The sequence below is a fragment of the Xiphophorus maculatus genome, chromosome 5 (assembly GCF_002775205.1).
Source record: "Xiphophorus maculatus strain JP 163 A chromosome 5, X_maculatus-5.0-male, whole genome shotgun sequence".
NCBI classification, from domain to species: domain Eukaryota; kingdom Metazoa; phylum Chordata; class Actinopteri; order Cyprinodontiformes; family Poeciliidae; genus Xiphophorus; species Xiphophorus maculatus.
The window spans coordinates 16,328,048-16,341,106 of record NC_036447.1 but is presented as its reverse complement, the minus strand read 5'-3'; the positions used below and the strand labels follow the sequence as shown (position 1 = coordinate 16,341,106).

Sequence of the window (13,059 nt, the reverse complement as noted above, 5' to 3'; positions counted from 1 at the left end):
GAGGAGGAAGTTCACATGCGGAGGAGTAACTGACGCTAAGGTTCCCCGCGACACCCCCTTCCTCCTAAAACTTTCACTTCAAATGAAAGAAGTGTTTTGCGTTCCTTTTCACCCACACTTTAATAGTAACTCCACGATACAAATAAATTAACCAGAAAGGGGATATCGTCCATAATCACATCATGTAAAGATGTGGCGTGGCAATAAAATATTAAAAATAATAATAGCAATCCAGCACTTTTGTGTTGCACTGTTTAAAGGATAAATACAATCCGAGGTCGAAAATAAAGTGTGACATTTGACATAGTATGCTGCAAATTCTGTACACCAAACATAAGCTCGAAAAAAAAATGCATGTTAATTTACAGGCTATAAATTGAGTCCGGAACTGTCGTGGGAAATAAGCATAAATGTGACGGTTACTCATTTGCATCAGACCTGCCTCGGCGCGTTATCTCCTCCTCCTGACAACAAAGAAACTTGGAGTCAGGACGCCTTTATTCCTAAATGAAAAGCAGAAACTAATGTGATGCAGAGAGAACAGAAGAACTAATGCGCATCTGCCGCTGTCTCGCCAACAGACTGCGAAGCAGAGCGCAGTAGAACACGAATCTCCCCTCGCTGTGGCACGGACACCCTGCAGTCTGTCACCGCCAGACAGGCGCATGTGGGCACCTTTGAGGCGCGCTGGGTATTTGTGTACACTAGGATGTTGATGTAAGGGGGGAAGAGGGCGGTGAAAGTGTGCCGGGCCGGGCCAGTGTCGGGCGCAGCTGCTCTCGGTCTCAGCTAAGCGCCTCACACGTGCAGAGAGGACTATAGTGCGTATCGGACACGATTGGACCCTCCGCGCACTTGTTGCCAGCTTTGGTGATGCCATGCCCAGGAACCACAGCGGAGACGAAGGCGGAGGCGGAGGTGGGGGCAGCGGGCTCTGGATGAGAGCATCACCCAGGCATCATAACGAGGGCTACGGCATAAAAGATGTGGAGTCCGGACGAAAGATGATGATGAACAACGCGGGAGAGGGGTTGCTGTCCCCTTCTGCCAGCACCACAGCCAGCGGCGGCACCAACGCCGCTGGTGGTCGCGGCTCGGACAGCCTGGCAGGGAAGCAGGGAGCTCGACTCAGCCTCCTGGGAAAGCCGCTGGTGTACAGCGCCCAGAGCGGCCGAAGAAACGTGCGCTACCGGCGGCTTCAAAACTACCTATACAACGTCCTGGAGAGACCCAGAACCTGGGCGTTCATCTACCACGCTTTCGTGTAAGTTCATCTCACCGCTTCCATGCACAGACATCCGATTAGACGCGCTGAAGTTTACACACCTGTTGATGAGCCGATCAGAACTGGAAAAATAAAGGCCTCAAAGCTTACTTTAAGTTTTGTTTGGATAGATGTTGATGGCCAGCAGGCGAGGAAACAGGTTCATTTTAACAGCAGAGTTAATTTTATGACACAAAATCCAACAGCTTGATGTTCATCAATAGATGAGGAAAAGTGACAGTCACAGCCAGACGAAGGCATAGTAGAACTAAGCAGATGAAATGGCCTCTTTTAAGCGTAAGGAGAAACAATCACCTGATGATCCTGATTTATAAATCTCTACTCTTCTTGGCTCCAGCATACTTAACCTCTCTTAACAACGATCTGTTATTTCCCATTCTTTATGCTCTAATAATTTTTTTTTTTTGCATGTTCCACGTGTTCGAACTGAAAAAGGGATTCAAGCATTCAGTATGATGGCTCCTACAGCCTGGAATCAGCTCCAGTCTGAACTCAAGATGTCAGAACTGATTTCATTGAATTTATTTCGAGCGGTTCTTAAAAATAGGCAACGAGATTCTATTAAACAGTGTCACTGCTTTTAAATTGATTTACATTGTTTTACACTTAGTTTTATTTTGTAACCAGGTTGCTGTGTATTGCAGGCTTCTGTCCAGATCCCTCTTGAAAATGAGATCTAGATCTCAATGGGGTTTACCTGGTTAAATAAAGGAAATAAATAAAGTTTAGGGGTAACCAAGTAAGATTTGCAAAATCTAATTGTATTGTATGAGATATGCACCAGTATTCTTGTCTTAAATAATTATCATTCTGTTTCCAGATTGGCAAGGCTAAAATTACATTTCTTATAGACAAACATGTTTAAAATTTAGATTTTAAAATATTTTGTTGCAGATACAAGACGAAAAAAATTTCAAAGATCATGTCTGCAACAATTAGACTTTAGTGACTCAGTACTGGATCGGTTTCTAACTACATAATTGGGAGACTTAACAACTTTATAGGTCAGTCCAAGAACGGATTATTTGTTCCATTTATTCATGTTGTAATCATAAGATAGGTCTATGTGCACAATGTTATGTTACCAAATTTTCCCCAAAATTGTAAGTAAAAACAAACTTCTTTTTTTTTTTTATTATCTAAAAATGATATATTAAGCTCAGCAGAGTTGGGCCCCTGGCTTTAGGTCACATTTTTTTCTTGCATGGCAGTAAAAACGGTGAGTGTTGATGCAACAGCTGTGTGATGTTACTGCATAATGAATGTGCTTTGCTAAAAATGATCCGACTTGCTTCTGCATTTCTGTGGGCTTTGGTGATGATGTTTCAAAACGATCTGGAGTCGGTGGACTCTGAAACATCCTTTAGCTCTGCAGAGTTTCTTTTCCTCTGGCTTTTCCAGTCAGTGGCTGCTGTTGTTGTGGCATCATAACTGTTACTCAGAGGAAGGAAGTTGAGACACATGTCGACTCTAGAGTACAACTTTCTTAACGTTTGTGTGGTTTTACTGGTGCATGGATTGTTACTTTTGTTCTCAAGAAGAAAACTGTTTCAATGATTCTCAAATCAACTTTTTCTAATCGTCATCAGTGCTGCTGGATGGCACTCATGTTTTGTGTGAACACTAGAGGCTGTTGTCCCTGGTACCAATATGTCAAATGTCCAAGAGATTTGAAATAAAGACACAGCCATTGCAGAAACCAGCAAACTGAAATGTGTTAAAAATGGAGCTCATAAGTCAGAGGCATCATATGAGAAAAATTGAGTAAATAACTTTTTTTTTTTACTTGAATTGCCTGCACGACATTTTTTTTTCATAAAAAACTTTTCTGACAAGTCATAATGTTTTTATCAAGAAGAGTGCATCTAATGTGCATTTTTTGCAATACTTGAGAAATGAGAAAGTAGAGTTTGAGTTTATAAGTCTCTAAAATTGATCAACTCAAAATTTGCTGAATGTGCTTGACAGAGTAAAACAAAACAAAAAACAGCGCTAGAAACAACCAATCAGTGGCAGGAGAGTTTTAGTGCTGTCAATCACAATCTCATGTGGCTGCTCATCCTCCCTCCCTCTCGCTCTATGCTATGCTATGCTGCAGCTAGCATAGCCTGTTGTGAATGTTCAGTCTAGTTAGCATAGCTACCAATGACGGGAGATAAAAGGTACACTGTAATGATATGTTGTTTCTCCACCATTAGCATATTTAGCAGTGAGTGAATGAGGTTAATTGACAGCGCTAAGAGCCTCCTCTTGGTTCTGATTGGTTGTTTTGCCTGGAACGGCGCATTACTTTAGCCAGAAATAGTAGTTCAGGGACGAGGGGGAGGAGATCGATCTTTTCACATATTGGTGCCAGCTTTAACAAATATGGAGAAAACATATTTTTTATTAAAGTTATATACTGCAGCTTGAATAAAATGCAACTACATATCATTTTTTGAGAAGTCTGGATTGCTTCATGTATATTTTGCATGTTGCCTATGGCTGTTGCTTGTGGGGAGAGACATTTCAGTAATCTAAAACTAATAGAAAAAACATAAGCAACCTACTTGCATACTGTATGCGGACTGTTGGATGTTTAATTCATGAGCAGTAAATATTGTCTAGTATCAGTATTGAACCAAAGAAAGCAAGTTGCAAGTCTTTAAAAATGTGGTACTCTTTATGGGTCAAATAGACTAAAAAAATTATAACAGCAGCTGCGGAGGGGGGGCCCAAGATTCCTGGTGCCGCCCCTGGATCGATCTATCTATCTATCTATCTATCTATCTATCTATCTATCTATCTATCTATCTATCTATCTATCTATCTATCTATCTATCTATCTATCTATCTATCTATCTATCTATCTATCTATCTATCTATCTATCTATCTATCTATCTATCTATCTATCTATCTATCTATCTATCTATCTGTCTGTCTGTCTGTCTGTCTGTCTGTCTGTCTGTCTGTCTGTCTGTCTGTCTGTCTGTCTGTCTGTCTGTCTGTCTGTCTGTCTGTCTGTCTGTCTGTCTGTCTGTCTGTCTGTCTGTCTGTCTGTCTGTCTGTCTGTCTGTCTGTCTGTCTGTCTGTCTGTCTGTCTGTCTGTCTGTCTGTCTGTCTGTCTGTCTGTCTGTCTGTCTGTCTGTCTGTCTGTCTGTCTGTCTGTCTGTCTGTCTGTCTGTCTGTCTGTCTAGATGGAGCTATATATAAATAATATATTAATAACATATTTGATGGTGGCTTTGTTTAGAAATAAGAACACCTACTTTCCTCTGTTGGCTTTTCTAGTTTATATTCAAAAAGCAGACTTTACTTCTATTTCAATTGCTGACTTTGAGCAGGTCTCATTCACAGGCACTTCTTGAATCACTGCATGTTTCAATCTTAAGACCGTTATTGGCACATGTTTGCACAGTAAGGAAGTTTAATTGGTCTAACTGTTCTTCATGTGGCATCTGTCTCCCTTTTCAATATTGTCCTTCCCTGGAACTTCAACCAGAACTAAGAAACAAAAACAAAACTTGTTGTTCTTTTTCCTTTTTGTCCATTAAGCCATTCCTTCAAAAAGTTGCAATAAAAATGTAAATGAGCAGATCTTATGAAAATGTTGACTCACACTCACCCACAGGGATCTTTTTCAAGCTTGGGAAAGTTCGACTGGCTGGCTGTGAACTTGGTGAATGACCCTCTTTCATGAGCTAGAGCTGGAGATGAAGCTGAACTCTAACTCCGAGCCCATCAGTTTGATTTGTCATGAGTGCAGCTATGATTGAAGATGTTCTTGAAAGTTGGACAATTCTTTCAGTCCAGCACCTTCACTGTCAGTGGATGTAGTTATTAAAAAGGGGATATTCACTATTAATTTTAGTCCCATTGAAACAAAATGTATCAAAAGACCAATTTAACAGTGTAGCTTTAAAAATGGTTTTGCGATTTTCTCAACTGAAAATAATGCAGCTGTTGTTTTTCCTGGTCCATGTCTTCTGTTTACTTGAATATAAACATATTTTTCTAAAGATGCACTTAAATTATTTGCAGGGTTATTTTTATAATAATGACCAAAGTGAACAGTTGATAAAATACTGTTTTATCAGTATTTTATCAATACTGATAAAATACACCTGTGATGCTTTTAACACCAGGATCATAGAGAGCGATAACCGATGTTAGAACCTCCTTTAGGTTCCCTTCACTCAGTAACACATTCAGAAAGGAAGATTGTTGTTACATACAGTAGTTGACTGAGACATTGTGCCTTGCCTAATTGGAAAAAGGCAGATTTGAAAGTTTGAAGTTTTTGACTGGCTCTTTTATGGTGAAATTTGCTTAGACTGAAAATAACTCGATCCAGGTTGCTTCACGTCAGCTGATTCTTTTGTCCTCTTCTAGATATTTTTTGTTCAAAGGCACAGGTGAAATAAAAACAGAAACATTCATTTGCCACGGAGATAATGGAGGGAGCTTTCAGCTTGTAGTTCAGCTAAAGAAAACTAGAAAACCATTTCTCGCATACAGGTAGATTCTTTTTGATACTGTAGTACTTTCTTTTAAGAATAAATTACTCTGAAACATGTTGATCTTAGAGTCAGACCAAACTGTGATTAGTCTTTACTCTTAAGCTATTTTCTTTGCATCATATTTTGACTGGTGGAAATCAACACACATTATTGGATGCTTTCTTATCTTGCTTCTTTTTAAGAGTAGCTAATAATAATGGGCCTCTTTATCATATTGTACATATATTTTAGGGAAAGAGAAGGTCGTGGATTACAAATTGAAAGTTTCTGACTCCTTCCTCCATGCCCAAAAGTGTTAGAGCATCAAAGTCCTTTCACATCCACATTTCACAGTAATAAAGTTAACTTGTATGATACATTTCAACTACTTTGATATTTACTTTACTTATGTACAGAAGCTTATGCATGTTTAGCTGATTTTTATGTGGAAAAAAAATAAGATACTGCTTTACAAACAGTTCATATAAATTTAACTATGAATGTGTCAGATTTTAATTGGCTACTCCGTCATGATTCAAACAATATGGTAGCTTGTATAAACTGTTTAACAGCTCTGAAAGTGTTTTACTGAATGGAAAATGGCTTAAACAGGGTGTCTGATCATGCTTTCTGGCTCCACTGTGGCTTTTTTTTGTCTCTACTCTCCTCTCTGTCTGTTCTCATCCACTTTCAGTCAAGGCCTCAAAAAGCTTTGTGGGCTTGTATCCATCAAAGTAACATGCATGTGATTTCCTGCAAATTTCCAGAGAATTATTGCCTTGTGACAAGATAAAAACCTCACTTCACCTGTCAAGTGTTTTACTGTGTATGTTCGGAACATGAATTTAATTATTTGGTTCACAGAAGCAAGATTTTTTTTTTTTGTGAATGGTATGAATAAATTTTTTTCCACTTCATAAAGGGGTAGATTTAAAACGATATTGTACAACCCAATACAATCAATTGGAAAATATCAGCTCTAAACAGTTATCAACAGGTCAGGAACTTAAGAATCTTTTTTTTTTTCTGTTCAATAAATACATTAAGAGGAAGAACCTCAATTATATGTGGTCTATTAACAGATCAACCCTGGACATTTTCCTTTATGCTCCTTCTTGAATTTTATTAAAATCAGATGAAGGTTAGGGTTGTACTTGCCAGTTTTGATTTTTCAATTTACGGCATGTAATTCAAAGGCGAAACAAAAAACTTCAGCAGGCTCTTTGATAGAAATAGTAGTTTTGAATCCAGTGGAAAATGAAGGAATTATCCACATTTCTTAGAGATTCACTGATCGATCATTTGGAGATCATAACTAGTTTTCATCAGTTAGCGTTGATTGGTAGTAGGGAGGTCAAATTATAAATGGCTTGTACTTTGATCCACTTTTTTGATCTTAATAAAAGTGTGATAAAAGTTAGTGTGAACATATTTTTGATGCATAAACTGGGATTGTTGAATTTCACTACCTGATTTTCCTATCTCTGCCAATGAACGTGCAATAATTTCATTTTATTTTTAAGTTTTACTGTCTTAAAAAAATTATTCAAAATTACAATCTTCATAATTAAATGTCAAAGACAACTGGAAATCAGTATTGGCCTGGAAAAGCTGTCTGATAAATGGGGAATGTCTTGATATTCCCTCATTTTCTGTTGGGTTTCAAACTACTTCATCTTTCAAATAGTCTGCGGCACATTTTTGCTTTTATGCATTACACTCCTTTGAAAGAAGATATCCAACTTGGCAAGTCAGATGCTTAAGGAAAAGTGGAAAATTTGGTATCTGTAGTGATTGGTGCATTTCTACTGTAAAGTAATTTTTTGTCTTTAAATTGGGCTTCAAAAGCATATTTGCTTTTGAAGCCCAAAAGCAAATATGCTTTTGGGCTTCAAAAGCCCAAAAGCATATTTGGTCGTAGTTTTTTACGACCAAAACTAAAGGTTTGGTCGTAAAAATACCTGACGTCATGTAACAAAAACATTTCAGTTTCCTTTTTTTGAAAAGGCTCCTTCGAAAAGTCATACGAGTCTCACTGCTCTTTTTTGTCTTTATCTCTGCCGTCTGATCTGTCATGTCAGGAACAGGTCAAGGAAGTAAAGAGCCTCACGAATTTCTCTCGCTGTGCCCAGTTGTTCTATTATCTCGTGTTTGACATGCTGACACAGTGCATTCTCATTATGAGAAATCAGGCATTCAGTTCTGAGGCCTGAAACGATATCGTACCCTCAAAACTGTGCGTCTTGAGATTTGTGGGTTTGTGGAAAAATAGAATCACACTCAAACTGTGTCAGCTGTGTATTCAGAGATGGATTTGCTTCACAGATACCACCAGGGAGGCTTTTATACCCACCTGATACTGTGCTCATACTTTGTTCACATGGATCCCACGGTTGCTCAGACACTGCGAGACTCCTGCAAACTGCTCATTTTTTAGCATTTCCCTTTCGTGTGACAGCAACAGCACTGAGCCGATCTTTGTGCTGCGCTGAGTTGTGCCTGGGGTCCCAGGCTGCCCTCCTTCCTGCTCGAGCACACACATACACAGTGCTGCCATTCAGCTCACCTCAGAATTAACAGGCTCTTATCCTTGCAAATGTGTCCACAGGCAGGAAAACTTTAGGGTAGAGGTTGGAGGGGGGGTAAAGTTTTCCTACACCTCAGGTTTCTGCAGTGGGAGTGGGGTTCACAGAGCTGTGACATGAACTCGCTGCTCTGGCTTGTTAAACGTTGGCTGTTTGTTGGAAATATGTGGATTTACAGACTGCAGTAATGGATCCTGGCTCATCCAGAAAGCCCCATTTGATGGCTGTTGTTGGCCATGTGGAGCAAAGAGACATAATAAAATGTTTTGCAGACATCTGAATGACTAATCACAAGCTGCTATCAATCCTGCTGCTGTTATTTATTACATTTTAGCTGTTGTCACATCTCAGCTATTGTAGATCCATATCTGTTTTCCATGAAGGCTTTTGCAGATTTTCTGCTGTTTGCCGAGAGATAATAAGTCTTTCTATTTGGCCAGATATTTTCATTTTCAAGGTTTTACTCATAAGGACAAGTTAAAAATATATATATGCTCAGTGAAAATTAAACAAGGTAGAAAGTCATAAATCATATTTTAAACACAGATTGAAGACTATTCTCTCAAACAAGTCTAGTTTCTTATCACTGTCCAAAAATTTCTATATTAGGCTAATTGGCCTGTCTGGTGTGTGTATGATGGCCTATCCTGTTCTGTATGTAGCCCACCTTATCAAATTTACCTGCTGCCCTACATGGATGGATGGATGGCTGGATGGATCTAAGCTGCTCCAAGCATAGGAGGGTGTAAAAAAAGTAACCTATAGTTTCCTTGTTCATTGGGATCATTGTCCTGTTGCGATGATCTCAAATTGGGTTTAGAATCACATTTGATTTGAGAAAACTTTGATCAAAATAGTCCAAGACCTACTCCGCAATGGACAGCATCCAATCACCAGCCCTTCACTGCCATGTTTGATAGAATTAGATGTTTTTGCAGATATATTCATCTTGCTGTTCATTATAGTCAAGCGTCTCATCTCACCATCCCCAAAATGATGCATGGTGTTGGGAGCATTATGCTGTGGTAAAGCTTTCCCTCATTAGGCATATCAGACTTCCATGCTTTTCTGATTTGCATTTGTAAGAAAAATTTAAAACCTTGTGAGTTTGTGTTAACTTTGCAATTACAAGGAGCTGCTTTGTGTTGGTCTATCCCTCAAAATGCCAATGCAATACACTGAAATATGGCGTTTTAAACTGACAAAAGTTGTGAAAGGTTTACGAGTACTTTCATAAGGCACTGTAAATCCAAGATCAGACCTTGTGGGAACAAGGTCTTTAATTAATTATATGTTGACAAATAAAAGTTCAATTAAATGTTTTAGCAACTTTTTTTTTACAATCACTATATTTGTCTGTAAAAAAAAAGGTTTTACGTATTTAGATCATGTGTGTCAATCTTTTAAAGCTTTCCACAGCCTGTTTGCATCTTGTCTGCTTTCAGTCTTTCAATTTGTGACTGATTAGGAGGAAGCTTCACATAAACATCAGTATGGAGGTGCATAAATACAAGCCAGTGTTGAACAAGCATTTAGTTGGATCAGAAGAGTGTTAAAATGCATTGTCTTTAAGCACATGGTTACCACTAAATGTTGAGTCAATACAAAAGTGATGAGCAGAGTATTACAAAGTAGATTAGCTTCTGAATGCAGAAGCTAATCTGCATTCAGAAGCTTTGTGAAGGACTGCAGAGCTTTTTCTCAGCCCCTTCGTATAGTCATTTCATTTCATATCTGCGCCCAGTGCAGTGTTTTAAACAACTGCCTCTGTAACCTGTTTAAAACCTTCTGGATTCTTTCAGTCATGCCGAATGCCAGCTCATCTTAGGCACAAACAGTTGCTCAAGTGCTGTTCTTCAGACACACAGAGATAAAGATCAACCTCGGCTTGTACTCCTGTTCTCGTCTCCATGTTCGGTTTTGAACTGTAATAAAGCTCTACTTTCATGCTAGAAAATGGCTCATTGACACTTTAATGTCTGGTAATTATGCATTCACAAACCTCACTCTATCAAAAACATCTGCAGTTGGTAGAACTGTTGCTTTTCAGCAGAAAGGTTCTGGGTTTGAATCCCAGGCTTGGATCTTTCTGCACAGAGTTTGTATGTGCTCACCATGCATATGTGGGTAGTCCGGCTTCTTTCCACAGCCAAAAAAACAAAATTAAAACAAACAAAGAAAAAACATGGCTGTTTTTTGATTAGTTTCTCCAAATTGCCCATAGGTATGAGTTTGACCATGCATGGTTGTTTGTCCTATGTGTCTCTGAGTTGATACAGCCTGAACTGCCGACTTGTCCAGGCTGTATCCCAGCTCTCGCTCAAAGACCACTGCAGATAAGCACCAGCCTGCCTGCGACCCTGCATGGAGAAGTGGGTGTAGGTAATGGATGGATAAATAATTATAGATCAATTTAAGGCAGCTAGGATTAAACCACCTGGCCAAATATACTACTGGTATCCAAAATGTGAATAGATGACCAAGTGAAATACAGTGTCCTATCTACAATTGCATCCAAGCAGTCTTTTGGAATTGCAGGATAACACACACTGATGTTGTGCTAATGATTGTGATTCAACACAGTATCCAGCACTAGTTCTCACAACTGCAATTATGAAGGGAAGCGTTGTTGTCCTTAATCGTTCTCAGTGCAATTGGAGCTCGAGCTGCATTTTGAGTAGATTTTGAGTTGGGAGATAGTCTTAGCAGCACATTTTGAAATACAGCCTTGCTGTTCTTTTTTTTGAGGAAGTATTTTGAAATAGACAAAGGAAACATAGATGTACACATGTTTGAGGAATTTAATGAGTGAAAACTGCAATTATACAGGTACAAACCCATCTTAAACTAAAACTTGACATTGTTATTCAATATATTTAAAATCAAATAGTTAATGTTGGAGAAAAAGATGCAAAACAAAAAGAAAGCAGTTACATATTAAATTACACAAAAAATATGAATTACTTAAATAATCTTTTGTTTGCTTGCATTTTACAGCTTATTTTGTACAACATTAGTGTATTAATACTTTTAATTGGGGTTTTTTCAGTTTCTGTGTTCTATATTTTAATAAATAATACAGTCAAATAACAACACTTATTTATTTTTTTCACAATTTTTTTTTCATATTATGGCCATGCAATTTATTTTTACATTTTTACTCAGAGTCAAAATGAATCACCTGTGGAAGTTGTGCTGATGCATATGTAAATTATTGTGGCTGTCTGAGAAGCAGTCATAGCTGATGGGGGTGACCGGCTGTAGGTTTCGTGTTGCAGACATGAGTTTGTTTTGGGGGAGTTTCCCTTTGCTGTGTTGTCAGAAATGGCTCGTCTGCAAACACAAGGCCAACGCTGTGGTGCAGCACACGCCTGTACACATGAATTGTGGGTGTTGTGCTTTAGCCTGCACCTGTTTGCTTCTTCTGAAAGTCTGAGTTTGCTCTGTTGCCTCCTGCAATTTGCAGTTGTGGAAGTGTTGGATAGTTAGGCATCTATGTCAATACAATAATTTTTTTGGAAGATTTGGAGATAAGAAATCAATAACTATGCAACACCCAAAACGATGTATGCTATTCTAAAAGAGGGGAAAATGCACAGAAAAAAATGTCTGTCTACTGGAATCAGCCTTTACCTTTACAGCATTACTCTTACCACAATACTTTTTGCATTTGGAAGCAGTGAGAAGGGATACGTTTAAAGTTAGCTTTCTTCATTATGTGTTCTTTAAAGATGAAGTCAGAGGAAGCACAGAAATATGGCAAAATATTTAAAAGATGCATGCATCCATAGAATAGGCATGATCTATGGATGCATGGCTGCTGCATCAGAGAGCTAGGCTTCAGCAAGTGTTGGACCTTTTGCTCCTTCACCATTTTCCACATTTGTTGCTTTGGTTGTTATAAACTTGCATTTTTTTGTTTGAAAATGAGTCAGAATGTTTTTTGCAATACCTGTCATGGGGATATTTCATTAAATTGATGAAGAAGTCAATTGATGGACAGCTGACTTCAGCAGATACCAGGTAGGATAATACATGTTACTGAAAAATTAGGTCTTATCCTTTTGAGCTTTCAACTTCTGCCATGGAACATGCTGGATTTAGAAATATTAACAGTGCTTTGGGCCAAGGTGAAGGTCTAGGTTGTCAATGTTTGTTTCAGCTCATCAAACACATTCTATTTTCAAAAGCATTTAATGGATTAGTACAAATTAATCCACATTTGCTTTTAACCCAACTAAGTTTCACAGGCTTAGTTTCTGCCAGAGTTGCAGAATAAAGAAGTGATCTAAGTAGATCTGACAACATGAAACAAGTTAAAAGATTCCAAAAGGTACCGCATCATATCCTGCTCTAAAGGCGTTAAAAAACCCACAAGAAACAAAATCATTGACATCTACCAGTCTGGAAAGGGTTGTAAAAGCATTTCTAAGGCTCTGGAATGCCAGGGAACCACTAAACACAAATGGAGAAAATACAAATCACTGGAGAACATTGCTAAGAGTGGCTGTCCTGCCAAAATTGCTCCAAGAGGGCATTGACAATTCATAAAAAGCATCAATGCACTGACCCATGTCTGACCTCATGAACGAACATCAGATCATTAGGTTTGGATTTCTACCAGTTCTCTCCTTGCTTATTGCCGCTTGTGTCACTTTCTAGTCTCTGTGTTTTCATCACAGATTGCCTCAGCCACTCATTGCATGTGTG

The 13,059-nt window shown here is 38.6% G+C and overlaps 1 protein-coding gene across 7 annotated transcripts in view; it reads left to right on the top strand.

Annotated features, from left to right (window-relative positions):
• The first annotated feature begins 450 nt into the window (after window positions 1-450).
• Window positions 451-13,059, top strand: part of LOC102219065 (potassium voltage-gated channel subfamily KQT member 5-like) — a 107,600-nt gene continuing 94,991 nt past the window's right edge. For all 7 annotated transcript variants that reach the window (XM_023334394.1, XM_023334393.1, XM_023334392.1 and 4 more), the window contains exon 1: window positions 451-1,264. In XM_023334394.1, coding sequence (XP_023190162.1) covers window positions 879-1,264 — 386 coding nt within the window. In that variant the 5' untranslated portion in view covers window positions 451-878. The remainder of the gene's footprint in view (window positions 1,265-13,059) is intronic.